The sequence below is a fragment of the Chrysemys picta genome, chromosome 1 (genome assembly GCF_011386835.1).
Source record: "Chrysemys picta bellii isolate R12L10 chromosome 1, ASM1138683v2, whole genome shotgun sequence".
NCBI lineage: Eukaryota > Metazoa > Chordata > Testudines > Emydidae > Chrysemys > Chrysemys picta.
The window spans coordinates 321,443,829-321,471,557 of record NC_088791.1 but is presented as its reverse complement, the minus strand read 5'-3'; the positions used below and the strand labels follow the sequence as shown (position 1 = coordinate 321,471,557).

At 43.3% G+C, this 27,729-nt stretch overlaps 1 protein-coding gene across 3 annotated transcripts in view; it reads left to right on the top strand.

Moving 5' to 3' along the window:
- DYNC2H1 (dynein cytoplasmic 2 heavy chain 1) overlaps positions 1 to 27,729 on the top strand; it is a 418,528-nt gene that overhangs the window by 63,324 nt on the left and 327,475 nt on the right. For 2 of the 3 annotated variants that reach the window (XM_024099589.3, XM_024099588.3), the window contains exons 32-43: positions 744 to 946; positions 1,679 to 1,861; positions 2,090 to 2,272; positions 5,134 to 5,357; positions 6,612 to 6,727; positions 7,734 to 7,933; positions 8,228 to 8,492; positions 8,872 to 9,079; positions 11,572 to 11,701; positions 12,826 to 12,981; positions 15,145 to 15,404; positions 26,128 to 26,374. In XM_024099589.3, the coding sequence (XP_023955357.2) occupies positions 744 to 946; positions 1,679 to 1,861; positions 2,090 to 2,272; positions 5,134 to 5,357; positions 6,612 to 6,727; positions 7,734 to 7,933; positions 8,228 to 8,492; positions 8,872 to 9,079; positions 11,572 to 11,701; positions 12,826 to 12,981; positions 15,145 to 15,404; positions 26,128 to 26,374 (2,375 nt within the window). The remainder of the gene's footprint in view (positions 1 to 743; positions 947 to 1,678; positions 1,862 to 2,089; positions 2,273 to 5,133; positions 5,358 to 6,611; positions 6,728 to 7,733; positions 7,934 to 8,227; positions 8,493 to 8,871; positions 9,080 to 11,571; positions 11,702 to 12,825; positions 12,982 to 15,144; positions 15,405 to 26,127; positions 26,375 to 27,729) is intronic. The other variant, XM_024099590.3, reaches the window with a different exon arrangement.

The window sequence follows — 27,729 nt, the reverse complement described above, 5'->3', positions numbered from 1 at the left end:
CAGTAATGGCCAGGTTGGGGATATTTAATATTTCACAGTGAATGTCCTTTCTTTTCCAGATGTTTATTCTATATTTAACATTATTAGGTAGTCTGAATCTGTTTCCTTTTCAATTTTTATCCACTTCCTTTATCTTGATGTTTTTGTTATTTAATATATTTACTAATAATTTGTCATTACAAAATCTGCTTCTATATTGTTGTCTTCATCTACTGATTTCTAACATTATTTTTCATTGGAACTGGCTAGATACTATTGGATAAACATGGTACTATGGCAACACATTCTCTATAAGTGCAGGTGTTTTTTCCCCCTGGTAATATGATATTTGATTGGATTCTGGAGTTATTTCTTGACTTAAATGTAACATCATAAACCTATAGAACACCAATATGATGTGCAGATTGTAATGTGTACTGTGCATCAATACTTATCCTTGTGCATCTGGTGACTCTGTTGAATTCTAGATTAAAGTTTATTGGCTGTTAAGCTTTTATCTAGTAACTATATCAACCTCTGATTTGTATGTTGATTGCTTTAGTTTTTTAGCTATTTCAAAAGGAGGGTGGATAGCCATCTGTCTTGGATGGTTTAGACCCAACAAATCCTGCATCTTGGTAGGGGGTTAGACTAGATGACCCCCTTATGATTCTATGATTGTAAACAGCAACATAAACTACTTGAAAGTGGCTAAAGGCAATCTTCTTTATGATGTTTTTGTGAATAATTTTATTTATTTACAGAATCTGGAATCCTTGAGCTCAAGCTTAAAGCACTGATTCTTGATATTATTCATAACATCGATGTGGTGAAGCAGCTAAATCAAGCCCAGATTAATAGTGTTGATGACTGGGCTTGGAAGAAACAACTCAGGTTCTATCTGAAAGACCAAAAATGTTACATTCAAATGGTAGATGCTGAGCTCCAGTATACCTATGAATATCAGGTATGGGTTTTTTAAATTCTATTTTTGTTGGCTTTTAAATGTGTGTGATGCTCACCTTTCAGTTCCGGGATGCAGCTTTATCTCCATAATTGCTTCCACATGGCTTCCATTTTGTCAGTTGCCATTTTACGATCCTGTTTTGCAGAAAATATTGAAAAGTGGTGTAGTGGTGTTTCTTCAATCTTGAGATGCTCCTTATCTCCAAATACCCATGACACTGAGTTTACTGCTGAATTGGTGGGTTTATACGGCTTTTATATTAAAGTGCAGAGCATAGTATGATTCTTACTTTCTCATTTATGCCAATGCTAGGTAAAATGCCAAATATGGACAAAATGATAACTTGAAAGAAATGTTGAAATGTATTTAAATTGAATAAAATGTTTTATTAACAATATGGAACAAATTATGCTCTTGGGTATATGAAGGCAATGTTTGTTGAAGTCTATGAGGGAGAGAATATAGCAGGTGTTTCCCTTTTTTGAGCCTCTATCTGTGGTGCATAAAGAATTGCGTAACACTTCGGGAGTAGTTCTAACTGATTTTATGAATCTGTATGAATCCATACAAAAAATTGTATGGCCCCAAGTGTAGTCCTCAAACTTGGGCAGCTTGTAATCTGGACTTCTGTGCTTCTGTGTTATCTTCATTATGTCCAAACTGAGTGAAATGCTAACTTATTGACCTTATTTCTGTGTATGAATCCATACAATATATATTTTGTTTCTACAGGGTAATTCCCCGAAACTTGTTTATACACCATTGACAGATAAGTGCTACTTAACTCTGACTCAGGCTATGAAGATGGGCCTCGGAGGAAATCCTTATGGCCCAGCTGGAACTGGAAAAACAGAATCAGTAAAGGCTTTGGGTGGACTTCTTGGAAGACAAGTTTTAGTTTTTAATTGCGATGAGGTGAAGTAATGTACATATTTATATATTTTAGGCAATGAGTATCTATGCAATATGGATTTAAAGAACAATTTAAAACAAAACGTTTAGTGTAATTTAACAGAGATTTCATTTATAATCAAATAGAAATTTTAGGATCTTTGCAATGGCCTCATAGTGGAACTACGAAGAAAATCTTCATTGATTGATTTAATGGTATTTAACATATAAACAATGTTCTTTTATTTTAAGGGCATTGATGTGAAGTCGATGGGGCGTATTTTTGTTGGTTTGGTGAAGTGTGGTGCCTGGGGATGTTTTGATGAGTTCAATAGACTGGAGGAGGCAGTATTGTCTGCAGTGTCCATGCAAATTCAGACAATTCAGCATGCTTTGAAGAAGCATAGACCTGTATGTGAACTGCTTGGCAAGGAGGTATAGAACAGCATTTTGTTGTTGTTGTTGAAAACTGTTCAAATATTGTCACTAATATCAAGTGTCTTCTAAAAACCCAGTAAACCCTTGTATTATTAACAAGTATACACCTCTACCCCGATATAACGCGACCCAATATAACACGAATTCAGATATAACGCGGTAAAGCAGTACTCCGTGGGGCGGGGCTGCGCACTCCGGTGGATCAAAGCAAGTTTGATATAACGCGGTTTCACCTATAACGCGGTAAGATTTTTTGGCTCCCGAGGACAGCGTTATATCGAGGTAGAGGTGTACCATTTTTAGGTCCAATATATAAATCCCACATACATAAGGAAGATCTGATATTTTATAGCGAGACAAGGAGGGTAATATCTTTTATTGTACCAACTTCTATTGGTGAGTGAGACAAGCTTTTGAGTTACACAGAGCTCTTCCTTAGGTCTGGGAAAGGTACTTAGAGTGTCACAGCTAAATACAAGGTTGAACAGATAGATTAGCATAAGTAGTTAACACATATTCTAAGGCAGGGTTTCTCAACCTGTGTGTCTGGACCCAAAATTGGGTCGCTAGAATGTTTCAAAGGGTTGCGTGGCAGCTTCTGTGGCTCCTGTCTGACAGGGCTGGGTGGGCTCCCCTCCCTGCTCCAAGCACTGCAATCTCTGGGGTCCCAGCACCACTCAGGTTTGGCCCAGCCGCCATGAGGATGTAAGTCCGGGTAGGCCAAATTTGTGTGAATGACATTGCAATCGCATGAGCTGGGTCACAACTCCACTCACACAACTTTGGTCCAGTCAAGGGACGGGACCAAACCTGAGCAGTGCTGCAACCCCAGAGAGCCAAGGTCAGTCAGCTCCACAGCACAGGAGCTGCAGGAACTGCCACTGTGGGCTGAGTGTGGGCAGGATCCAACCAAAATCACCCAAGGCAGGGCCGTAACCAGAGTGGGGCAGTCACCCAGGGTGCAAAGCCATGGGGGTGGCTCAGGTAAGCCCTGTGTGGCAGGGCTTGGTGAGGCCAGCCCAGCATGGCAGCGCTCAGAGAGGGAGCGCCACCTCCACCCTCTGACTCATCTTAGTGGGCCACCCAGCCTGTTTGGGTTGGGAAGCATACCCAAGAAACCTGGCTGGGGGGCATGTGACCCCATGTGATTCTCCCCCTTCCCCCACGTTCCGCCTCTGTTAGGGGGCGCAAATATGCTTGCTTGCCCCGGGCACTAAAATGCCTAGTTATGTCTGTGTCCCAGGGTCTCCATTTATTGGGTCATGACAGGCCATAAGCATTTACAAATGGGTCCTGAGTCCAAAAAGGTTGAGAACCACTGTTCTAAAGGATCATTAAAGGTGAAGTGCCTGTTAACACCCCTGTAATCATAGGATAAATTATTGTAAGGCCTTCACTAGCAGGACCAAGTACTGATTTTGCCCCAGATCCCTAAGTGGCCCCTCAAGGATTGAACTCACAACCCTGGGTTTAACAGGCCAATGCTCAAACCACTGAGCTATCCCTCCCCCCAACACTTTTGAAAGTATTGTGCAGGTTTCTTTTGAGAATGAGGACGGACAGGTCAGCTATAGAGTGAATGCTTTATGAAGTCTGGGTTGTAGTTGTTTATACACCATACACAAACAAACAACTACAACCCAGACTCGATGGGAACCCCATCCTGAAAGAAATCTTTCCTGAATCCCCTCTTCTGGCCTTCAAACAACCTCCCAGCCTCTCCAACCTCATCATCAGAAGCAAGCTTCTCATAGACCAGGACACACCAACTCAAACCAACTCACACCAGACCCTGCCAGAACAACAGATGCAAAACCTGCAGACATATCTCCACTTCTGCAATGATCAACAGCCCCCACAGCACACTTTTCAAGATCCCTGGGTCCTACACATGCCTCATCCAGTGCACTAAATGCCCCAATAACAACTCTGTGTGGAAACAGACAATCACTACGCTCTCAAATGAACTCACATTGGAAAATGATAAAAAGACAAAATACCATATCAGTTGTGGGGAAGCACAATTTCACAAAGCGATCGCTCTATATCTGACCTATCAGTCCTTATCCTCAAAAGAAACCTGCACACCACCATTAAAAATGAGTCTGGGAACTTTGATTCATAACTTTGCTAGACACTAAAAATCATGGTTTTAATAAAGACACTGGATTCATGGCTTATTACAACAGTTTGTAACCCACTAACCCTCCTTTTTGTCCTATGACTACAGGGATGTTAATGGGCCATTTCACCTTGAATGACCCCTTAGCACATCATCTAACTACTTATGTCAAACTATCTGTTTGATCATATATTTAGCTGTGACACTCTGAGGGCTTGTCTACACCACCTGTCGGATCGGCAGGCAGCGATCGATCCAGCGGGGGTCGATTTATCGCGTCTAGTATAGATGCGATAAATCGACCCTTGAGCGCTCTTCCGTCGACTCCGGTTTTCCACCAGAATGAGAAGCGTAAACGTAGTCGACGGGAGAGCATCAGCTGACGACTTTCCACAGTGAAGTTATGGCAGTAAGTAGATCCAAGTATGTCGACTTCAACTACGCTATTCATGTAGCTGAAGAGCGACCCTATGTGGTAGTATAGACAAGCCATGAGTAACTTTCCTAGACCTGAGGAAGAGCTCTTGAAAGTTTGTCTCTCTCAACCAACGGAAGTTGGTCCAATAAAAGATATAACCTCACCCACCTTATCTCTACTATCCTGGGACTGACAAAGCTACACCACCACAGCATACAGTGGTATTTTATAGTGTGCTAATTACATGAGTTATTTCATACCTAAGGACATAGAGATGAAAATATTAACTTTATGACAATATATTTATTTTAATGCCAGGTTGAAATGGATCATAATTCTGGAATTTTCATCACTATGAATCCTGCTGGAAAAGGTTATGGAGGAAGACAAAAACTGCCCGATAACCTCAAACAGCTTTTTAGGCCAGTTGCTATGACTCGTCCAGATAATGAACTCATTGCGGAAGTTATCCTGTATTCAGAAGGTTTTAAAGAGGCTAAAACCCTTGGCAGAAAGTTGGTGGCTATTTTTAATCTAGCCAGGTAAGCACATTTTGTTCCATTAATCATGTTTCTGTCAATATATATCTTTTGTCTTTTAGACTAACAAATTTATTAGAGCATAAGCTTTCGTGGACTACAGCCCATTTCGTGGGCTGTAGTCCATGAAAGCTTATGCTCTAATAAATTTGTTAGTCTCTAAGGTGCCACAAGTACTCCTGTTCTTCTTTTTGCGGATACAGACTAACACGGCTGCTACTCTGAAACCTTTTGTCTTTTGCGATCTATAGTACTTCCCCCTCATGTTATGTCACTTTACCTTCCTTCCATTTCAGTCCATTCAATACCAAACCTCGACAAGATTGATATAGAAATCTTTTAAACATTGTTCCTGTATGTTTTCTGTGATCTTTATGAAATGGACACTCCAGAAATCACCCTCATAAAGCTATATACCATAAACAACATAGAGCTGCTGTCTCATGGCTGTAGTCTCCTTAAGCTGTTTTACATTGAACAAGAATATCTTATATTTGAATGCTGCCAAACACAGTTCTCCAAAATTAGTAATATGTAAATCTGTCAGAATAAAACACAGGTTGAATTTTATTGAGATGCACTGCTTTGTATTTAAGTAAAAATGTAAGAATACAGGAACTGCAGTTATAATCCCATGATGGGAAAATATTGCTTTCTTAAGACCCTGACTGTTTCCTTCCTTTATGTTGGCATCTTGAATATAAATGTAATTTTCTCTTTAATAGGTAAGAAAAATATTAAAATAAATATTTGCAAGTTCATATACGATACTTTTATTAATTTCTCTCTGCCACATAGACTTTTATTTTCTTTTTTCTTCTTCTGCTTCCCATTTGTTTGTCTGAATGGGCGCACATGGTTATTTTCCTGAGTGTGGAGCACCTCCATAAAAATCATGCACCTGTGATTTTTTCGGGGAGTAGCTGACATCCAAGTAACCACAATGGCACTTTTTCATTTGTGTGCCTCTTGGAAAAACCAAGGGAGGGAACTATTAGAGGTCCTATTTTAAAAAAAAATATTATTATTATCTAGCTTTTGAAGAAACTGCCTTTCTGAAAGTTTGGAAACATGCAACTTCATGTGTATCTATCTCTGAAGTTCAAGAAAAATGGTATTGCACGTGGCTAGTATATTATTTTCTAATGGCTCTGATTTTCAGAAAAATGTATAATGTCAATTCCTCAATGAACAACTACAAGTACTGGAGTTGCAACTGTTACAGCCTATTACAATATTAATATTTTAAAAACATAGGGAGCTTTTGACACCCCAGCAACACTATGACTGGGGCTTAAGAGCACTGAAGACTGCTCTGAGAGGATGTGGCAATCTCCTTCGTCACCTGAAGAAAAATGGAATGAAGGAAAAAAGTAAGATTGACTATGCCAAGGGTTGTTTCGCTTTTGATCAATCAAGATGTTATATTGAAATAAATATCTACAGCCTTCTTGTTCATTCAAGTACCAAGTTATATGCCCTGGAACTGTAGGAAGCCAAACTATTCAAAAGAAGGATACGCCTCTGTGAAAGCCCTTCTGAATCAAAGCCTTCCCAAATAAAAATAAATAACTAAATAACCCACAGAAACTCTGTGCACATAATTTGTGGAGTTGGCAAGTTGAAGAGAGAGCTCTTGCATATGAAGTCTCTATTTCTCTTGGGCTACCATATCTGATTCTGACTGAGTACTGCTAACTAGAGCACCGATACCGGGTGGTATTTTATGGGATGGGAATGTTGTGTATTATAAAGTGTGTTTGAGTGGGTGGTGATTTTCTCTCTATGTTTGTGGGAGAGTTGGGGGCAGAGGTTTAGGGTGGATGAGGAGTTTAAATGTTTGGGACATGAATATTGCTTCTTTGATGCTTTAAGAAATGACAGATCTGCTCTGACTGTTCCTGGGGTTATTAGAGACAACCCTTGTTTTCCCATTAGATATAAAAAGCAAATAGCTAATAAACAACTCATAATCGACTTCAGGAATTCATCTGTCAGTTGAAAACACACCGACAACATATTTTAGGGTATATCCCCTTCAAAGTTCCTTCTTAGCTGACTACTATCCAGTCAGGATACACGCCCTGCATATTAGGACATCTAGAAATTCCCATAGTATATAATCAGTCTGGCATGAATTATCATTTTCAAGAACCCAGTTATATACAAAAGTTGTGATGGGTGCACTTAGAGTCTGTCCCTTTGTAACCTAAGACTCAGAAGTTCTATATGCTACTAATGCTAATTTCCCACCTAAAATCATAATCCCTTGTGATTCCAAAAAACAACCTTGTGATGCCAAAAAACAATTCCCACTATGACTTCAGGTGGTGATATCTCAACTGTGGAAATAAATGTAAACTGAACTTTCTTTTGCAGTTAATGAAAGCCATATTGTGGTCCAAGCTTTGCGCCTCAATACCATGTCAAAGCTTACATTTGCAGACTGTGCACGGTTTGATGCATTGGTTAAAGATGTGTTCCCTGGCATTGGTTTTAAGGATGTAGAATATGCTGAATTAACCACTTCTTTACAACAAGTCTTTGAGGAAGCCAATTTGGAAATTATAAACACCCAGGTAAAATATGAAATATAAGCATAGACCAAGTTTAGATGTTCTGAATTAAGAGTCTCAGTGAGGCTTGAGTTGCTAATCTATTAATTTTTATTTAGTTACCTTCAACCTTTTAATGTTTATAATGTGAGCCCTTGATTTGCTTGAATACAAACATTTTTTTACTCTTTGCTTCTGCACCTACAAGTCCTAAAACAAATTTAAATTAAGGGAAACAGGAATGTGTGAACTTAGGGTTAGAGAACAAGTTTGATTTAATGCTTAACCTCCTATAACCACTATTTCTTTTTTATGCAGATCAAGAAAGCTTTGGAATTGTATGAACAGCTACGTCAGAGAATGGGTGTGGTTATTGTAGGTCCGAGTGGTGCAGGTAAATCAACACTTTGGCAGATGTTAAGGACAGCGCTTGGTAAAACTGGTAAAGTGGTGAAACAGTATACTATGAATCCCAAAGCTATGCCTCGACATCAGTTACTAGGTCACATTGACATGGATACCAGGGAGTGGTCTGATGGTGTGCTTACAAGCAGTGCTCGACAAGTGGTACGAGAACCGCAAGGTATGTCTATCAAGAAGTCTGTGTTGTGCTCAACATACTGAAATAAACTTTATTTTTGTTGTTCATATTTTGACAATATGCTAATTTAAAATTGTTGAAAGTGGCCAGTGTAAGGTCAAAAAGGCTTATGGCAATACCATTGTCAAGAACCTCAGTTTGTAATTTCCAAATCAGTGTAATATGAAAATAAATGGCATGCAAATATGCATCAGAAGGTGAAGAATGTAAGGAATATTTAAAGAGGTTATATGTAAAGCATATAAAACTAATATATTATAATTGTCATAGAGAATGAAAAATGGTTAGAAATTTAGCAAGCCTTCATATTCTTTAAGTTTTTCCAGTAGATTTGTTGTTTTGTATTTTTATTTGTAAGTAGATGTTAACTCATGGATAATCTGTGATGGTGACATCGACCCTGAATGGATTGAGTCTTTGAATTCTGTCTTGGATGACAATCGATTACTCACTATGCCCAGTGGAGAAAGAATTCAGTTTGGCCCAAATGTAAATTTTGTATTTGAAACGCATGATCTGAGTTGTGCCTCTCCTGCCACAATTTCACGAATGGGAATGATCTTCCTGAGGTGAGAGACAAGGGTGAAATTTACATAACTTATTTGTCATCGTGAATAGTTATTAACTTTTTAAAACCCTATTGTGTCAACTGTGTTTGGCTGGGATAGGTTAGTGTACGACTTTATTTATATATATATATATATATATATATATATATATATATATATATATATATATAGTCCCTTTATAGAGTTTCAGCAACATGCTTAAACTTCTTCCAAATTGTCTTTTTTTCTTCTAGCTTTGCACCTTTTTGTGCTTATTCATTTGTTTATAGATATTATCATAGAAATGTGGGATTGGAAGGGACCTCAAGAGGTCATTGAGCCCAACCCCCTGTGCTGACACAGGACCAAATAGACCTAGACTATCCCTGACAGGTGTTTGTCTAACCTGTTCTTAAAAACCTACATTGATGGGGATTCAACAACCTCCCTTGAAGCCTATTCTAGAGCATAATTCCACTACAAATAAAAGTGTTTCCTAATATCTAACCTAAATCTCCTGTGCTGCAGAATAAGCCCATTACTTCATTTCCTAACTCCAGTGGACATGGAAAATGTTTATCCCCATTCTCATTATAACATTCCTTAATATATTTGAAGACTGTTAGGTTCCCCCCTCAGTTGTCTTTTTTCAAGACTAAATGTGCCAAGTTTTTTTAACCTTTCCTCATATGCCAGGTTTTAAAACCTTTTTATCATTTTTGCTGCTCTCTTCTGGACTCTTTCCAGTTTGTCCACAACTTTCCTAAAGCGTGGCACCCAGAATGAACACAGTACTCGAGCTGAGGTCTCACAAGTACTAAGTAGAGTTCGACAGTTACTTCTCCTGTCTTACATATAACAGTCCTGTTAATGCACCACTGAATAACATTAGCCTTTTTTGCAGCTGCATCACATTGTTGATTCACATTCAATTTGTGATCCATTCCATTATACTCCCAAGATTCTTTTCAGCTGTAGTACCACCTAGCCAGTTATTCCCCATTTTGTAGTTGTGTGTTTGAGTCTTCTTTCTTGAATGTAGTTATTTACACTTATCTTTATTGAATTTCATCTTGTTGATTTCAGTCCAATTTGTCAAAGGACTAATTCTGTCCTCCAAAGTGCTTGCAAGCCCTCCCAGCCTGATGTCATTTGCAAATTTTATAAGCATACACTTCACTCCATTATCCAAGTCATTAATGAAAATATTGAATAGTACCAAACCCAGGACTGATCCCTGCGGGACCCCACTAGATACACTCTCCCAGTTTGACAGCATTAATAATTACTTTTTGAGTATGGTCTTGCAACCAGTTGTGCACCCACATTATAGTAATTTCACCTAGATCACATTTCACTACTTTGTTTATGAGAATGTCATGTGGGACTGTATCTGAAGCCTTAATAAAATCAAGCTATATCATGTCTACTGCTTCTCCCCCTATTCTCTAGGCCAGTAACCCAGTCAAAGAAGGAAATGAGGTTGATTTGGCATGATTTGTTCTTGACAAATCCATACTGGGTATTCCTTGTAACCATATAATCCTCATGATGCTTACAGATTGATTGTTTAATAATTTGTTCCAGTATATCTTTCCAGGTATAAAAGTTACGCTGACAAGTCTGTAATTTCCTTTTTTAAGTTAATTTTTATTATTGGTATTTTATTTTATTTTATTATTATAAAACTGATGATTTCATTGTAATGCTAACCTCTGAAAATGTTAATTTACTCTGAGTAGGTGGAGTTGTCTGTATAGATGTTACCTGTATTTGCCTATTTATCTCTGAAGTCAAGTTTTTCATCTGTTACCTTGTAACCTACCACTGTACTTGTGACTCCTAAATGTCTCCAGTCAGTCTCTTTGCACTTTACTGACTATGGTCAGTAAAGCCTTGTAGGGAAGGGCTGTTTTTTGCCCTACACCTTTCACCAAGGACCCCATGTCATATCTTTTGCTCCTTTCTTTCTCTCACCAAAGGTCAGAAGTTTGCTTTCCCTGACTCAAAGAATGGATTGCTTTAAATTGCCTCTAAACACTAAAATATTTGGGAGTCTTATAAAGAAAGCAAAGTTTATTAGAAAAAATGTAAGAAAATTGCACTGAATCACAATTAAACCATTGTCCATTTCTTGTAATTAGTGAAATCGGAAAGTAAATGCTCACATCTACTCAATCAGTTTCTCATAGTACGAGAGCCTTATTTTGACATTTGACAGTAATAATAAAGATACTCAATTTCTAGTTTACATCTTTTTTCTACATATCTTAATGCTTTTTATTCAAGAGCATACAATTTCTGACCCCTTTTTTACTGAAAGGCAAATTTAAATATAGAGAGGTTAAATGATTGGCCTAAAGTCATACAGTGGATCATTGGGAGAGCTGAGAACACAGCCCAGGCCTCTTGACTCAGTCATCCTGCTTGAGCCTTTAGATCATACCGCATCCATCTGCATGGATACATGACTATTTTGTTTTTGTTTTAATCTGAAGTATGTCTTGTTCTAGTGATGAAGATACAGATCTTAATTCTTTGTTAAAATCTTGGCTAAGAAACCAGCCTGAAGAATGCAGACATAATCTTGAAAATTGGATTGGGGACTATTTTGAAAAGGCGTTAAACTGGGTTCTAAAACAGGTGAGTAACTCACAAAGTCTTAATAACTTTCTGGCTTTTATTCAAATTTATGAACTTGGTGTAGACGTCAACCAGAATTTTTAAATGTGGTCTCTAAAGTTAGGCATCTAAATAAGGGGTCTGATTTTTCAGAGATGCCAAGTTCCCAGAGCTTCCATGACTAATCATGGATTTAGGTATCTAAATTTAGGCTCAGAAAATTTGAAATTTCTGCCCAAAATCCTTATCAGGAAGGCATGTGCTTTGCTAGGCTTGAGGAAAAATTAACAATGTTATAAGTCATTAAATAATTCTTCGTTGGCGGGAACCTCTGCAAGCTGTTCTTTACAGACATTTCCCTTCACTTGTGCTATCTGGGGGAAAGGGAAGTGTGCAGGATGTCCTGAAAACCCATGGATCCCAGATGCGAGTCTATTACTATGCATATAGACCGCTTGTGTCTCTGTGCTTGCTTTGTGCTTCCTATGGCTCCAGTACCCCTCCCTGGCTTCATATGCCTCACAATGGAGCCATGCAGGCCTTGTGCAGCTGGGCCTCTGTTCCATGGAACTTCGTTTAAGAGGGATCCCCAGTGCTGAGAGGCAATCTTGCTGTATTTCCTTGGAAAATCTACATAGCCTGATGGGGATTAAGATGTGTTTCTCCCATAGCTGTTTCTTTCCTCCATGCAGATGTCTACACTTGTGTGGGATCTAGGAAAAGGGGGACACTGTTGCAGAAGCAGTTGTTTACCCACCCCATTCTATGGGGGAGAGTGAGATCCACACATGGAGGGTCCCTTCTGGGCACATATCTCCATTTGTGCACATTTCTTTGCAGTCAGTAGGCTCATAACATCTAAAATAGAAGGATGACTGAGCATGAGAACTGATAAATAATAAGTAGGTTTGGTATAAGAGTCAGAAGTAAATATTTAAAAAGCATGTGATTGCAAATGGATCACCTCTTCTAGACCTGAATGGATCACATTTTCTACCAATTTTAAGTCTAAAAGTGGCTCCTAATAGCAACGAAACTGCCATATTTACTTGCACCATAACTCATTTATTTTATTGCTAGAAATTTGTTTAAAGTTATATTATTATTATAAATTATTATACACTATTATAAATTCCAATTTACAGAATGACTATGTGGTAGAAACAAGTCTGGTTGGCACTGTGATGAATGGGTTGTCTCATCTCCGTGGGTGCACTGATCGTGGACAATTTATTATTAGCTTAATGCGGGGTCTTGGTGGAAATCTCAACATGAAATCACGACTAGAATTTACAAAAGAGGTAATAATAGTTTTCTATCTTATCTCAAACTACGAGATGAATGAAACAGAAATTTTGATTTTGCTATGGTTTCAGAGTATAAAAGTACAATAAGAGTTAGTCCCTGCCTCAGTGAGTTTATAATCTAATTTGAGATTAGATGGAGGGAAATAGATCAACCATAGGGAGGCAGATTTGTGTGTCATTGGTAGATAGATGGTAGTCAAATCCATGAGAGTGGTCAAGATCACTTATAGATAAGGTCCAAAGAGAGAAGGGGACAAAGGATGGAGCCCTGTGGGAAGCTCATGGAAAGGGGGAGAAGGGAAGAGGAGGAGACTCCATCCAATGAGACTTTGAAGGTGCCATCACTGAGGTAGAATGAGAATTGTGAGAGGATGAGATCACAAAAGCCAAAGGGTTATAGGTTATCAAGAACTAGGGAGTGATCGAGTGTGTTGAATGCCACTGAGAGGTTAAGCAGGATGAGTAAGGAACACAGGTTCTGGAATTTAGCCGTGGATGCACATGAGTAACTTAACTCACGTGAGTTGTCCCATTGGTGTTAATTAGACTACTCATATTAGTAAAGTTTCTTATGTGTATAAGGGCTTGCAAAATTGGGCCCTAAATTAATTCTGACGATATCATATTGTTTTGTTACAAATGATGCATTTGTATTTTTTGGAAGATAAAGGAAGGTTTTTAGTCAGGAGCATTTTTAGTCAGGAGCATAGGATATCAGACTGCTGATTAAATACTTCATTCCTCCCAGCCCTTCAACATGTGGAGACAATCATAATTTCTTAAAAAAAAAAAAAAGTGGGTATACTGTTGCCTCCCAAAAGTGTTTATTCACATGTACATACTTCAGAACATTCTTAGTCCCATCCCTCCTTAAATTTCCATTTCTTTGATCACAAACGTATTCCATTTTATTATAGGTGGTGCTGGTTCTATCACCTATCCTTAAAGTTGCCTAACATTTTCTATTACAGAACTCAGGTTTCAGTTGCTTTTATCTTTGACAAACATCACTTGTTCATGCTGAAATTTTCAGTATTGGGTGTTTGCCTAAGGCTGATTTCTTTTGGGAATGTTTCAGCTAAAACAATTTAGTCATTTCTGAGGATGATATTATGTGTCTTTTTCCACGTTAAAAACATTCTTACAATTGTTTCATTCAGGTCTAATGCCGCTAAACTTACTACTTCCGTGACTTGAAATTTGTCAGGAGGCATCACCCTGATGAGATGGATGTGCCTTTTGTCATCCCCATGAAAATTTGCCCAAATTTGGCCAAACTGTAAGCCTATCTCAGTTCTCACATGTTCCATAGAGACTTGTTGCAATTTGGCAGATACGTTCTCTGAAGACTCTCTGTGTACTGGGCATGCTGCAGCCCAAGGCTGTGGCACTAATCAGGACTTCTCTTAATAACCCATAATTTCCCTTGACAGCATAGTTTGTGCAGCCACACTTTTTTAGCCCAGGATAACATGAAGTGATTTAAGATTGTATAAATTCTAAGTAAATCCTCACACACAGTTTCATTCATATCTTAAGTGTTAGAAAAAAAAAGATGACTGTGCATGGTAGGTATTCCTACCAGACCACAAAATAGGAAAAAGAAAAAAGTTACTTAAAAAGAAAAATACAGTTATCTCTTTAGGCAGCCTTAATTCTGGAATTTTGTAACTTTTAACTTTTGTTTACAGTTGATTACTAATTGTGTGTCCCTCATTTTCTCTCTACTCAGTGTGAGAAGTCTGTGGCTACATTTGTGTGCTCATGAGTGCTACATGAGTGCTCATGACTGTGAGTAGGAGCTGTACTTTGAACCTACTAAGTACTTTGTAAAGTCAGGCCCTCAGTGACTCAAGGAAATGAATGAGGACATTTATTCCATGAGGTCTGGCACCACGCATCGAATGAAAAATAAATATTGGATAACTACTCACTCATTCACTCACTACCCAATGTATTTGCACAACAGGATTGAATTAAAGTTGCATAGGCAACCTTAATTCTTGCATTTCCTAATTTTTGAATGCTTGACTTTCAAATTTAATATTCTTTTAACATAGTTTTTTTGATGTACTTATAATTATAGTTATTGTGTTGTTATTAGGAAATGCAGATTTTTAACAGCTTAATTGTTATTCTTTTAAAATTTTTGTTAAGATTTTTAATTGGGCACGAGAATCTCCGCCAGATCCCAGGAAGCCACTGGACACATATTATGACCCTGACGCTGGACATTTAATGTCATATCAGCTGAGAAAACCTATACATTTGACTGCTGATGACTTTAGTAATCTCCGAACACTTCCTGTCATTCAAACCCCTGACATGCAGAGAGGTTTAGATTACTTCAGACCATGGCTAGACTTTGACAATAAGCAGCCATTTCTTCTTGTTGGGCCTGAAGGATGTGGAAAGGGGTAAGTTTGTTTTTGTTTTTTATTTTAACTGTTTTAATCTAACTTTTCTAAGTTTGGTGATAAAGCTTTGGAACATTTTTGCATAGTGAAGGTTTCTGGTCCATTGATAAAGTTGTTTCTTTAGATGAAATACTAATAGAACCGTTTGAAATGTTCTTTGACACATCTGTCACTAAAAAATTAGTAACATCAGTCTCAGTCTGTGTGTGTGTTTGTCCAGCATCTATTACAATGGGATGCTGTTTCTGATTGGAACTTTGGTGCTAATGGAATGCAAATAGTAAATTATACATACTTGTGCTTGGTGGTGGCCCCTTTAGTCACTACCAGAACATTGTTTGAGTTACTTCCTTCTCTGACCCTAACAGAGTCCTTCCTCTGCTCGGGGTGTATTCGGGGTGTGCAAGAGTCGTTCTCTCTCTCTCTCTCTCTCTCTCAATAAGAATTCCTTTCCCCTGCTCCTTGTGACTAACAAAATATTATTACCCCTGTTTGTGTATCTCTTTGAGCTCGGTACAGGTGCTCTTTCTCGAGCACGAATTGTGGATACTGCTTGACCAGATGAAGCTCCATTACTTCCCCTTTACAGAGACCAGTTGGTCATATGCATGGTTCAGTGTAGGGTCACTTTTCTATGCCTGCACAAAATTCCCATCCTGTAGGAGTGCTTCCACATCCAGATAACCTCTTCCTCACTTGCAGGGGCTGACAGTTATTTTCCTCATGACATTCCCTCCTTAGGATCTTCCAATTCCCCAAGGTTTACCAGGCTTTCAGGTCATTCTGCAATGATCAACGAGGATGCCTGTTTGCCAAAAAAATGGCCAGTGCCGGTCTCCCATTATGGGATACTCCAATTTCTCCACCAGTGGTACAGCTGTCACCTTGGTACATGTCCCCACAGTCAGCTGTAAACATTGGTTGGGATAGGTTTTCACTTTGCCATGTATACACTGTAGATGAAATCAGCCTTTTGGGGGTGTTGTCATCTCTTGTGAAGGAGACTTGGACCACCGTCTAACTACAGACAGAGTCCAAGTCCTTGAACTCTTTTCCCTCGGACCATCACCATGGCCATCAACTTGGGAAGTGCTGTTTTCCATGCATGGGTTTCTACACTCCAGCCCTGGGCATAATCACATTAGTTAAGAGGGCATTCTTTTTTTTATGGGTTCTGTGTGGCCACAGGAGCAGCAAGTCACTGGGCTGGCACTGACGGTATCTTTTCTAGTTGGGGGCGAACTCAGCTGTGGAGTAGTGGCTGGCCCCTGTTCTGCAGGTCCAACTTCAGTTGCTTGAGATGCTTGGTAGTCCCACTGGCAGTGTCATTGACGTGAGTTTCCTCAGAAATGTTCAAATTGTCCAAGATGGCTGACTTTACTTGTTTATAATTCTTAGACTTCTCCAGGTCTAGGTTATGGTAGGCCATCTGTGCCAGACCCATCAAGTATGGAGCCAAAATCAAAGCCTACTCCACCAGAAGATTAGTGCTCTGCTCTGAAAGGTAATTAAAAAGGCCTTAGGGTATTGTCTGGCCCCATCTTGGTTAAGTTCATGGGTACTGACAGAAGGTGAGCGTAAGGTGAGCACTATCTGTTGTATCATCTCCTTGTAGAACTCCTGCTGGTGGATCATCAACTCCCTCAGCAGCTGTTGCTGTTGTTGCATTGTATGAACTTGTTAGTGGGTGGTTCACTGCTGCAGCAATTGTTGCTGTAACTGCTGTTGCTGAGTGCTTGCTGCTGCTGCATATCAGCTAGCCATTCACACCACCGCTCAGATACTATAAGAACATAGGAATAGTCATACTGGGTAAGACCAATGGTCCACCTTGCCTGATATCCTGTATTTGCCAGTGGACAGTGCCAGATACTTCAGAGGGAATGAACAGGGTTGTTAAACACTGGAATAAACACTGGTTATTCCTGTCAGGGTGGTTAAATACTGGAATAAATTGCCTAGGGAGGTTGTGGAATCTCCATCTCTGGAGATATTTAAGAGTAGGTTAGATAAATGTCTATCAGGGATGGTCTAGACAGTATTTGGTCCTGCCATGCGGGCAGGGGACTGGACTCTATGACCTCTCGAGGTCCCTTCCAGTCCTAGAATCTATGAATCTATGAAACAGAACAGGGCAATTTTGCGTGATCTATCTCGTGTCATCTAGTCTCAGCTGTTGGCAGCTGAAGGTTTAGGGACACATGGAGCATAGGGTTGCAGCCTTGGCTATCTTGGCTCATAGCCATTGATGGATCTGTCCTCCATGAATTTATCTAATTCTTTTTTTAACCCAGTTATACTTTTGAACTTCCCAGCGTCCCATGGCAATGACAGTGCATTGTGTGAAGAAGTATTACCTTTTGTCTGTTTTAAACCTGCTGCCTATTAATTTCACCAAATGATGCCCAGTTTTTGGGTTATGTGAAGGGGTAAATAACACTTTCCTAGTCACTTTCTCTGCACCATTCACAATTTAATAGACCTTTTTCATATCCCCCCCCAGCCATCTCTTTTCTAAGATGAGCAGTCCGGTCTTCTTAATTTCTCCTCATATTGAAGCTGTTCCATATCCCTAATCATTGTCATTGTCATTCTTTGCACCATTTCCAATTCTAATATATCTTTTTTGAGATGAAGCGACTGGAACTCCATGCAGCATTCAAGGTATGGGCGTACCATGGATTTATATAGTGGCATTATGATATTTTCTGTCTTATCGATCCTTTTCCTAATGGTTCCTAACATTCTGTTAGCTTTTTTGACTGTTACTGGACATTGAGTAGAAGTTTTCAGAGAACTCTCCACAATGAATTGAGTTGTAACAGCTAATTTAGACCCCCAACATTTTGTATGTATAGTTGGGTTTAAGTTATCCAATGTGCATTACTTTGCACTTTGTTGGGATTCCCTCTGGGAGCTTTTCCACTTGGCTTATCAAGAACACCTTGTCCAGTTCTGGGAGAACACTTAATCCAGTTCTCTGGGATCCAGAACACTCAGTTTGACTCTGGATTTCTTCACTCAGGTTCCTTTATTTGGCATACAGCAAAGCTTCACTGAGTTGATCAGACTCTAGCATAGGGGATGGGTACAGGGCATACCACACATTCAAAGTTACACAGACAATCTCTTCTTTTATATGAATTTACACATTACATTGCATTTGCTTTACATTCAATCATACATTTTTGGATTGGATTGGTTACTGTGCAGGAACCAATCCCTGTACAGCATGCTCTGTCCATGTCCATGTCTGTTCACGTGGAACCTGATCTTTACCTTCAAGGTTTATCTTGTCCATAGTCCTTAGCATCACACCAGCATACTGTTTGGCGACCCCCTATTTACAACTTAACCTTCCATTCACCTTTCCAATTATGCCTACTAAGAAATGAGACAAATTACTTATGTCAAACCTGGCCTACACACTTATCGACATTGAATTTCATCTGCAACAAAATCCCTTTGTAACTCTTCAAAGTGATCTTTGGAATTAACTATTTTAGTAATTCTGTATCATTTGCATATCTTGCCACATTCCTGTTCACCCTTTTTTTCCAGATAATTTATTAATATATTGAACAGCACAAGTTCCACTACAGGGAACTCTCCCACTATTGACCTCTCTCCATTGTGAAAACAGTTTATTCCTACCCTTTGTTTCCATTCCCATCTTTTAACCAGCTACTGATCAATGAGAGGACCTTCCCCTTATCACATGACTCCTTACTTTGATGACATCCCTCACCAAAGGCTCTTAAGCAGAGGCCTTCTGAAAGTCCTAGTGCACTGCATCGACTGGATCACCCTTATCCATATGCTTGTTGATTCCCTCAAAGAGCAAGCCATACAGCTGTGTCTAGTTAGTGCTGGCTGAGCCCTGAAGAGCTCATTAACTTCTCCCTTAATAGGGTGAGGGCATACCCCTCACATAATAATGGTAATAAGTGTGAATCCATTTTTTCCCCCTGTGTCTCTGTTGATTTGCAAATAGATTATATTCTTCTTCGAGTGCTTGCTCATATCCATTCCATTAGGTGTGCGCGCGCCGCGTGCACGATCGTCGGAAAATTTTCTACCCTAGCAACACCGGCGGGTCGGCTGTGGAGCCCCCTAGAGTGGCGCCTTCATGGCACTGAATATATACCCCAGCCGACCCGGCGCCCCCTCAGTTCCTTCTTACCGCCCCTGACGGTCGTTGGAACTGTGGAGCGCGGCATAGCTGTTCTCCACTCTCCCTAGCTTAGTTAGTTATTCACAGTTATAGTTATAGTTCTAGTTGTTTATAGTTAAATAGTTTTTAAAAAAATTGTTCATTTGTTCTAGTTTAATAGTTCAAGGGGATTAAGGGGGTTGTCTCCCCCTTTCTCCCCCGGCCGCGGGGCCAGGCTCATGCCCAACGCTCCCGGCTTCAAGCAGTGCGCCTCCTGCGCTAAGCCTATGCCCACGAGCGACCCGCACGACTCCTGTCTGAAGTGCCTGGGAGAGTCCCATCAAACAGATAAGTGCAAGATCTGTAAGGCCTTCAGACCAAGGACCAAGAAGGAGCGGGACTTTCGGCTCCGGCAACTCCTTATGGAGGCGGCACTTAGTCCGGACGCTCCATCAACGAGTCAGGCCCCGGCACCTAGCACCTCGGTGCGCAGTGCCCCGGCGGCACCGGCCATGCCGACCACGCGAGTGGCGTCGGACAAGCCTCCCCGGCACCGGACCTCGTCGGCATCGCAAGCACAACAAGTGCCTCAGCGCCGGTCATTATCCCCGGGGCATAAAAAAGCCCATAAGACGGGGACCTCCGTGCCGAAGACGCCGGCTCCCCCAGTGCCGGGGGTAGAGCCGCGTCCGCCTGTGGAGCACCGGAAACAGGTGCCTCCAGCACCGTCGACTCCGGCGCCGAGGCCGTTGAGTCCGGTGCAGATAGCGTCTCCACTGAGACCGGCGGTGATACAGTGCCTCCCGTCGACTCCAGAGACCTTCGCGGCGGCGAGAGACTTAATAGCTCTCACGGAGCCGGCACCGCCCCAACCACCGGCACCGTTGGCACCGTTGACTCGTCCGGTCCAATCCAGGGGGAAACCTGCCTTGATGCGCCCTCCATCGCAGGGGCTGGAACCACGGCACCGGTCCAGGTCCCGAAGCAGGTCCCCACGCCGCTCGCAGTCCCGGCGCCGGATATCACCTCGGCACCGGTCGTACTCGCGGCCAAGATCTTCGTCGCGGCACCGCTCTACGTCTCGGCACCGCTATGATCGTCGGCACCGGTCGACATCGAGACGTAGTTCTCGGCACCGATACGATCGACGCTCGACGTCGAGAGGCCGCTCCCGGCACCGGGCCTACTCAAGATCATCTTCCAGGTCCAGATCCGACTCCCGGCACCGACGAGGTCATCGGCACCGGTCGCGGTCCCGGCACCGATTGCCGGCACCGCGTAGAGATAGAACATCTCCGGACCGGCACCGTGCGGCACCGCAGCCCACGGGATTCGCCTCGACGCTCTCGGCACCGCCATGGCCATCGAGATCGGTGTCTCGCTCCTCTGAGGACCTATCGAGATCGGCATACCCCCCTCAGGGGCAAGCCGAGGAACAGGACTTGGGCCATTGGCAGGAGATAACAGAGGACCATACTCATGGCCCATCTCACTGGTCGTTCTGGACCCCATGGGCGTACCATCAGGCGCAAGGGGCTCCAATAGCTTCGACCTCTCGCTCGGGCCACTCCGTTAGAAGGGCCCCGGAGTCCACCATCTCTCGGCCTCCGCCAGGGGGCATGGAGGCTTCCGTGTCCGCACCACCTGACGTCCTGGACCCAAGCGCAGGTGATGCTCCGGCCCAGGAGCAGGGAGACCAGGACCCTCCCTTGGATCCTGTACCACCGGAGGCATCTTCCTCTTCCTCTCCGGATGAGGCAGTGGCGGGCACATCGTGCACAGGTCCACCTCCAATAGATCTTCGGGCTCACCAGGATCTCCTGCGTAGAGTGGCCCGTAATATGGACCTGCAGGCGGAGGAGATAGTGGAGGTGCAGGACCCCATCGTGAATATCCTCGCAGCGGATGCCCCATCGAGGGTGGCGTTACCCCTGATCCGCACGATACAGGCGAATGCAACTACGATATGGCAAACTCCTGCCTCCATCCCACCCACAGCGAGAGGGGTGGAAAGAAAGTACTTTGTCCCCTCCAAAGACTACGAGTACTTGTATACCCATCCCCAGCCGTGTTCACTGGTGGTGTCATCAGTGAATGCAAGGGAGCGCCACGGTCAACAGGCCGCAGCGCCCAAATCGAAGGAGGCTAAGCGCCTCGATTTGTTTGGCCGTAAAGTTTATTCAGCCGGAGGGCTGCAACTTAGAGCGGCTAACCAGCAGGCGCTCCTGAGCCGCTACAACTTTAACTCCTGGAACTCTATGGGGAAGTTCAAGGAGTTGGTTCCCCAAGAGTCCAGGGAGGAGTTTGGGGCCTTGGTAGAGGAGGGTAAGAAGGTGGCTCGGACCTCCTTACAGGCCTCCTTGGACATAGCGGACTCGGCTGCGAGAACCCTGGCTTCGGGCATCGCTATGCGAAGGACCTCCTGGCTCCAAGTTTCGGGTTTGCCCCCTGAATTACAACAAACCCTGCAGGATTTGCCCTTTGAAGGACAGGGGTTGTTCTCAGAGAAGACGGACTCTCGCCTGCAGAGCCTCAAGGACTCCAGGACAATCATGCGCTCCCTGGGGATGCATGTTGTGGGTCCTCAGCGCAGGCCATTTAGGCCTCAGCCTCAGCGCTTCTACCCCCCTCCGCCTCGTCAGAGACAGGACTCGGCGCGGAGGCGAGGGCGAGGTGGTAGACGAAGGTGGACCGGCCCTCAACCCGGTCAGAACCAGGGGCCACCTAGACCACCTTCAGGCCCCAGGCAGAACTTTTGAAGGTGCGGTCGAGGACGGCGCCCCAGTCATCCCCCAGGATCCAGCCCCCTCCTTTCGGGATCGCCTTTCCCATTTCCACCGTGCTTGGTCCCTTATAACTTCGGACCGTTGGGTCCTTCGCACGGTGGAGAGGGGATACGCTATCCAGTTTTCTTCAATCCCCCCCTCCTCCCCCCCTTCCCCGTCCCTCTTCAGGGACCCTTCTCACGAGCAACTTCTTGTACAGGAAGTTTCTACGCTCCTTGCTATGGGGGCCATAGAGGAGGTTCCAGTGGAGTTAAGGGGCAGGGGATTTTATTCCCGTTACTTCCTCATTCCCAAGTCCAAAGGAGGTCTGCGACCCATCTTGGACTTGCGCGGACTCAACAAATTCGTAGTAAAGTTGAAGTTCCGCATGGTCTCTCTGGGGGCCATTATCCCTTCCCTCGATCCTGGAGACTGGTTCGCCGCCCTCGACATGAAAGACGCATACTTTCACATCGCAATTTACCCACCTCACAGACGCTTCCTGCGATTCGTAGTAAGCAAAGTGCACTATCAATTTGCAGTCCTTCCCTTCGGCCTATCCTCGGCCCCAAGAGTGTTCACGAAATGTATGGCTGTCGTGGCAGCGTACCTTCGTCGGCAAGGGATACAGGTGTTCCCGTACCTAGACGACTGGCTGGTACGCGGTCGCACCAAAGAGCAAGTTCGAGCTCACATCCACATAATAGTGCACACATTCAACGAGTTGGGCATCCTACTCAACAAGGACAAATCCACTCTAGAACCTACCCAGAGAATAGAATTCATCGGCGCAGTCCTAGACTCCAGACGTGCACAAGCCATCCTGCCAGACAACCGCTTTTGTACCATCATGGGCCTCATTCAAGGGCTCAAGGCCTTCCCAACTACCACGGTGAGGTCGTGCCTCACCCTGCTGGGTCACATGGCTTCCTGCACGTACGTAACCAGGCATGCCAGACTTCGGCTTCGCCCACTCCAAACCTGGGTGTCGTCGATATACCGCCCACATCGGGACAGCCTGAACATGGTGGTCACGGTCCCGAACTCGGTCCTGACCTCCCTCACCTGGTGGCTAGATCACAATGTGGTTTGCGAAGGGATGCCGTTTCACGCCCCACAACCCTCTCTGCACCTGGTCACAGACGCTTCATCTCTGGGTTGGGGCGCCCATCTCAACGAACACCATACCCAGGGCCTGTGGACTGCACCCCAGATAGCTCTGCACATCAATGTTCGGGAACTGATGGCGGTGCGCCTCGCGTGCCAGGCATTTCTCAACCTCCTACGTGGCCGCTGTGTGTTAGTTCTCATCGACAACACCACGGCCATGTTTTACATCAACAAGCAAGGAGGAGCACGTTCGTCAATTCTATGCCAAGAGGCCATTCGCCTGTGGGACTTCTGCATCGCCCACTCAATCCATATCACGGCATCATTCCTCCCTGGAGTCCAGAACACTTTAGCGGACCGACTCAGCAGGTCCTTTCAGACGCACGAGTGGTCTATCCGTCCGGACATTATACATTCCGTTTTCCAGAAGTGGGGGTTTCCCCAGATAGACCTGTTTGCATCTCGAGACAACAGGAAGTGCCACGTGTTCTGCTCCCTGCAAGGTCGAGCTCCGGGCTCCCTCTCGGATGCGTTTCTCCTTCCCTGGAAAGACCACCTGTTTTATGCCTTTCCTCCGTTTCCTCTGGTCCACAAGGTACTGCTCAAATTGCGCAGAGACCAGGCACAGGTAATTCTGGTCGCTCCAGCGTGGCCGAGACAACATTGGTACACCACACTGTTGGAACTCTCGGTTCAGACACCGATCCCGCTTCCATTATGTCCGGATCTCATCTCTCAGGACCACGGCCGGCTGCGTCACCCCGACCTGCAATCACTCCACCTCACGGCGTGGCTGCTCCATGGTTCACCCAGGCAGAGCAGCAATGCTCGCACTCTGTCCAACAGATTCTGCTGAGCAGTAGGAAGCCCTCAACACGGACCACGTACCTGGCCAAGTGGAAGCGGTTCTCCTGTTGGTGCGAACAACGAGCCACGTCCCCGTTACAGGCACCTATTCCTCTCATTTTGGAATATCTCCTCTCCCTAAAGCAGCAGGGGTTGGCGATATCTTCAATTAGAGTTCACCTGGCCGCTATATCGGCCTTTCACCCAGGGGAACTCGCATCCTCGGTATTCTCTAACCCGATGGTCGTTAGATTCCTCAAGGGCTTAGACCGGATGTACCCACAACAACGTCAGCCCGTTCCGACGTGGGACCTCAACCTGGTTCTCTCCAAGCTCACAGGTCCTCCATTCGAGCCACTGGCCACCTGTTCACTTTTGTACCTATCCTGGAAGACAGCCTTCCTCGTAGCCATCACCTCAGCAAGGCGCGTTTCTGAACTCAGGGCGCTTACATCCGAGCCCCCTTACACAGTTTTCCATAAGGATAAAGTGCAGCTTCGTCCACATCCCGCCTTTCTCCCTAAGGTGGTTTCTCCTTTTCATATCAACCAGGATATATTTCTCCCGGTCTTTCATCCTAAACCACATGCTACTCGCCAGGATCAACGTTTGCATTCTCTGGACGTATGCAGGGCCCTGGCTTTCTATATTGACCGCACAAGGCACTTTAGAAAGACGACGCAACTCTTCGTTGCAGTGGCCGACCGAATGAAAGGCTCACCGGTCTCCTCACAACGCCTATCCTCTTGGATTACGTCTTGCATCCGGACTTGCTATGACCTGGCAGGTGTCTCAGCACCGCACCTCACCGCTCATTCCACGAGGGCCCAAGCTTCCTCGACTGCTTTCCTGGCGCAAGTTCCGATCCAGGACATTTGTAGAGCTGCGGTTTGGTCATCAGTCCACACGTTTACAGCTCACTATGCACTAGTGCAGCAGTCCAGGGACGATGCTGCCTTCGGATCAGCGGTTTTGCACACAGCAATGTCTCACTCCGACCCCACCACCTAAGTTGGGCTTGGGAGTCACCTAATGGAATGGATATGAGCAAGCACTCGAAGAAGAAAAGACGGTTACTCACCGTTGTAACTGTTGTTCTTCGAGATGTGTTGCTCATATCCATTCCAAACCCGCCCCCCTTCCCCTCTGTCGGAGTAGCCGGCAAGAAGGAACTGAGGGGGCGCCGGGTCGGCTGGGGTATATATTCAGCGCCATGAAGGCGCCACTCTAGGGGGCTCCACAGCCGACCCGCCGGTGTTGCTAGGGTAGAAAATTTTCCGACGATCGTGCACGCGGCGCGCGCACACCTAATGGAATGGATATGAGCAACACATCTCGAAGAACAACAGTTACAACGGTGAGTAACCGTCTTTTCTTTTTTTTACTGGTTTCTTAACAATCTAATGCTATTTCCACTGTTTAAAATTCAGTCATAAATACGATTCCTAAAAGAAAAAGATACATAACATTCCTTTTTATTTTCTTTATTCTCATCTGCATAGGCTCTTATCCTGCAATGTATACCGCATGAGAGGACTAATGAATTTTTGCAGAGCCCTATTGACTTCCATTGTCCATGTGTTGTAAATAGCTGGTTTGGGGCCATATTTCATTGTTCACCAACTAGCTATTTCTTACACAAATCTGTATAAGTACTTTTCTGGAACTTCATAAATGTGAAATGATACAATTTGATTTTATAATCAAGAATATTTAGTTCAACAAAACTGATCCAGTACATTATATGCAGTATGTAAAACAGTGTGCTGGCAGTTTTAAAGGTGTTCAAATTGCATTTTAAAAATTTCTGTGTATATAAAATATATATTTATATATTTTATTTTGTTAGAATGTTGCTTCGTTATGCCTTTTCCCAACTCCGATCCACTCAGATTGCTACAGTTCACTGCAGTGCACAAACTACATCTCGACATCTTCTCCAAAAGTTAAATCAGACTTGCATGGTAATCAGTACAAATACTGGGAGAGTATACAGACCGAAAGACTGTGAAAGGCTGGTTTTATACTTAAAGGAGATCAACCTTCCCAAACCTGATAAATGGGGAACCAGCACTCTAGTGGCTTTCCTGCAACAGGTGAACATATATGGCTTTGATAATAATTATATTTAGAATTATAGACTATAAATGATTTATTATGATTCAGTAAATACATATTAAAGTCCTGTTTCCAATCATTTGATATACAGGCAGAGTATTTTGAATTGAACACCTTACAATATGCTGATCTTAATAGTTAACATCCTACATGTTTATTATCATTGTTTATGTGTAGTGTGGTAGCATGTAGAGATGCCAACCGGTATCACGGTTACATTTGTGCTAAGCACTGAACACATGTACAGGGCCGGCTCCAGGCACCAGCGAACCAAGCAGGTGCTTGGGGCAGCCAATGGAAAGGGGTCTTCGGCGGCAATTCGGCAACGGGTCCCTCAGTCCCTCTCCTCCTCTTTGAGCTGCCGCCGAAGTGCCGCCGAAGAGGAAGAGGGAGCGAAGGACCCGCCACCGAACTGCCGCAGAAGAAGGAAGCGGCGTAATTGAGCTGCTGCTGAAGTGCCGCCGATCGGCTTTTTTTTTTTTTTTTTTTTCCTGCTTTGCGTTTGGGGCGGCCAAAAAGCTGGAGCCGGCCCTGCGTATGTAATCAAAAGACAGTCCCTGTCCCCAAAAGCTTATAGTGATTAACAAAGTAAGTTTAGGGGTTTGCATAATTCTTCTCTCCTCAAAGATTGGAAATTGAAATGTAATGCTTACAGTATTTTAAAAATAACGTTTTCCTCATTTTTACATTCTGTCCTTCATGCATTCTTTCTCCTTCTCCAAATTCCTTCTTAAAACCCTCTTCCCCACCTTCACCCCACAAATCTGTTGTGTTGTTGGTTGATTTTTAACAATGAATTTACTACATTCTCCCTTTTACTGAAATATTTCCCCCTTTGGTTTAATTTTCTCTTACATTGCAAGCTATCTGGGACAAAGACTGTGGGCTAAGGGCTGCCCTAACTTATTTCAGCTGATCATGGTCTCTAGGGGACCACTCAGGAACTGAGAATTGGCAGAGTGAAGCTGCAGTATGCCCCCTTCCACGCCTGATTTGCCCTTTACTCTGGTGGAGGTTAGGGAAGGAGCCATCTCTTTTGGCTTTACTGTAGCTGAGAGCTACCTCCCTCCAGGAGGAATTGTCAGCTGTCCAGTTACACCTGGATTGTAGCTCCTTTTGTGCTCTTGGTTCACAGAGGAGAATCTGGCCCGATTTATGATTTTATGAAGTGCCATATACATTTTTGTTTATAGTGCTGCACAGTTGCTTAAGAATAATATATTAGACACTTTTGAGGAAAATGTTAGTGATGGGTACATTGTTGGTATTTAACAAATAATAGTAATCAGAGACTCATCATTAATCTATTGTTTTCATTAGGCACCTTGCTATT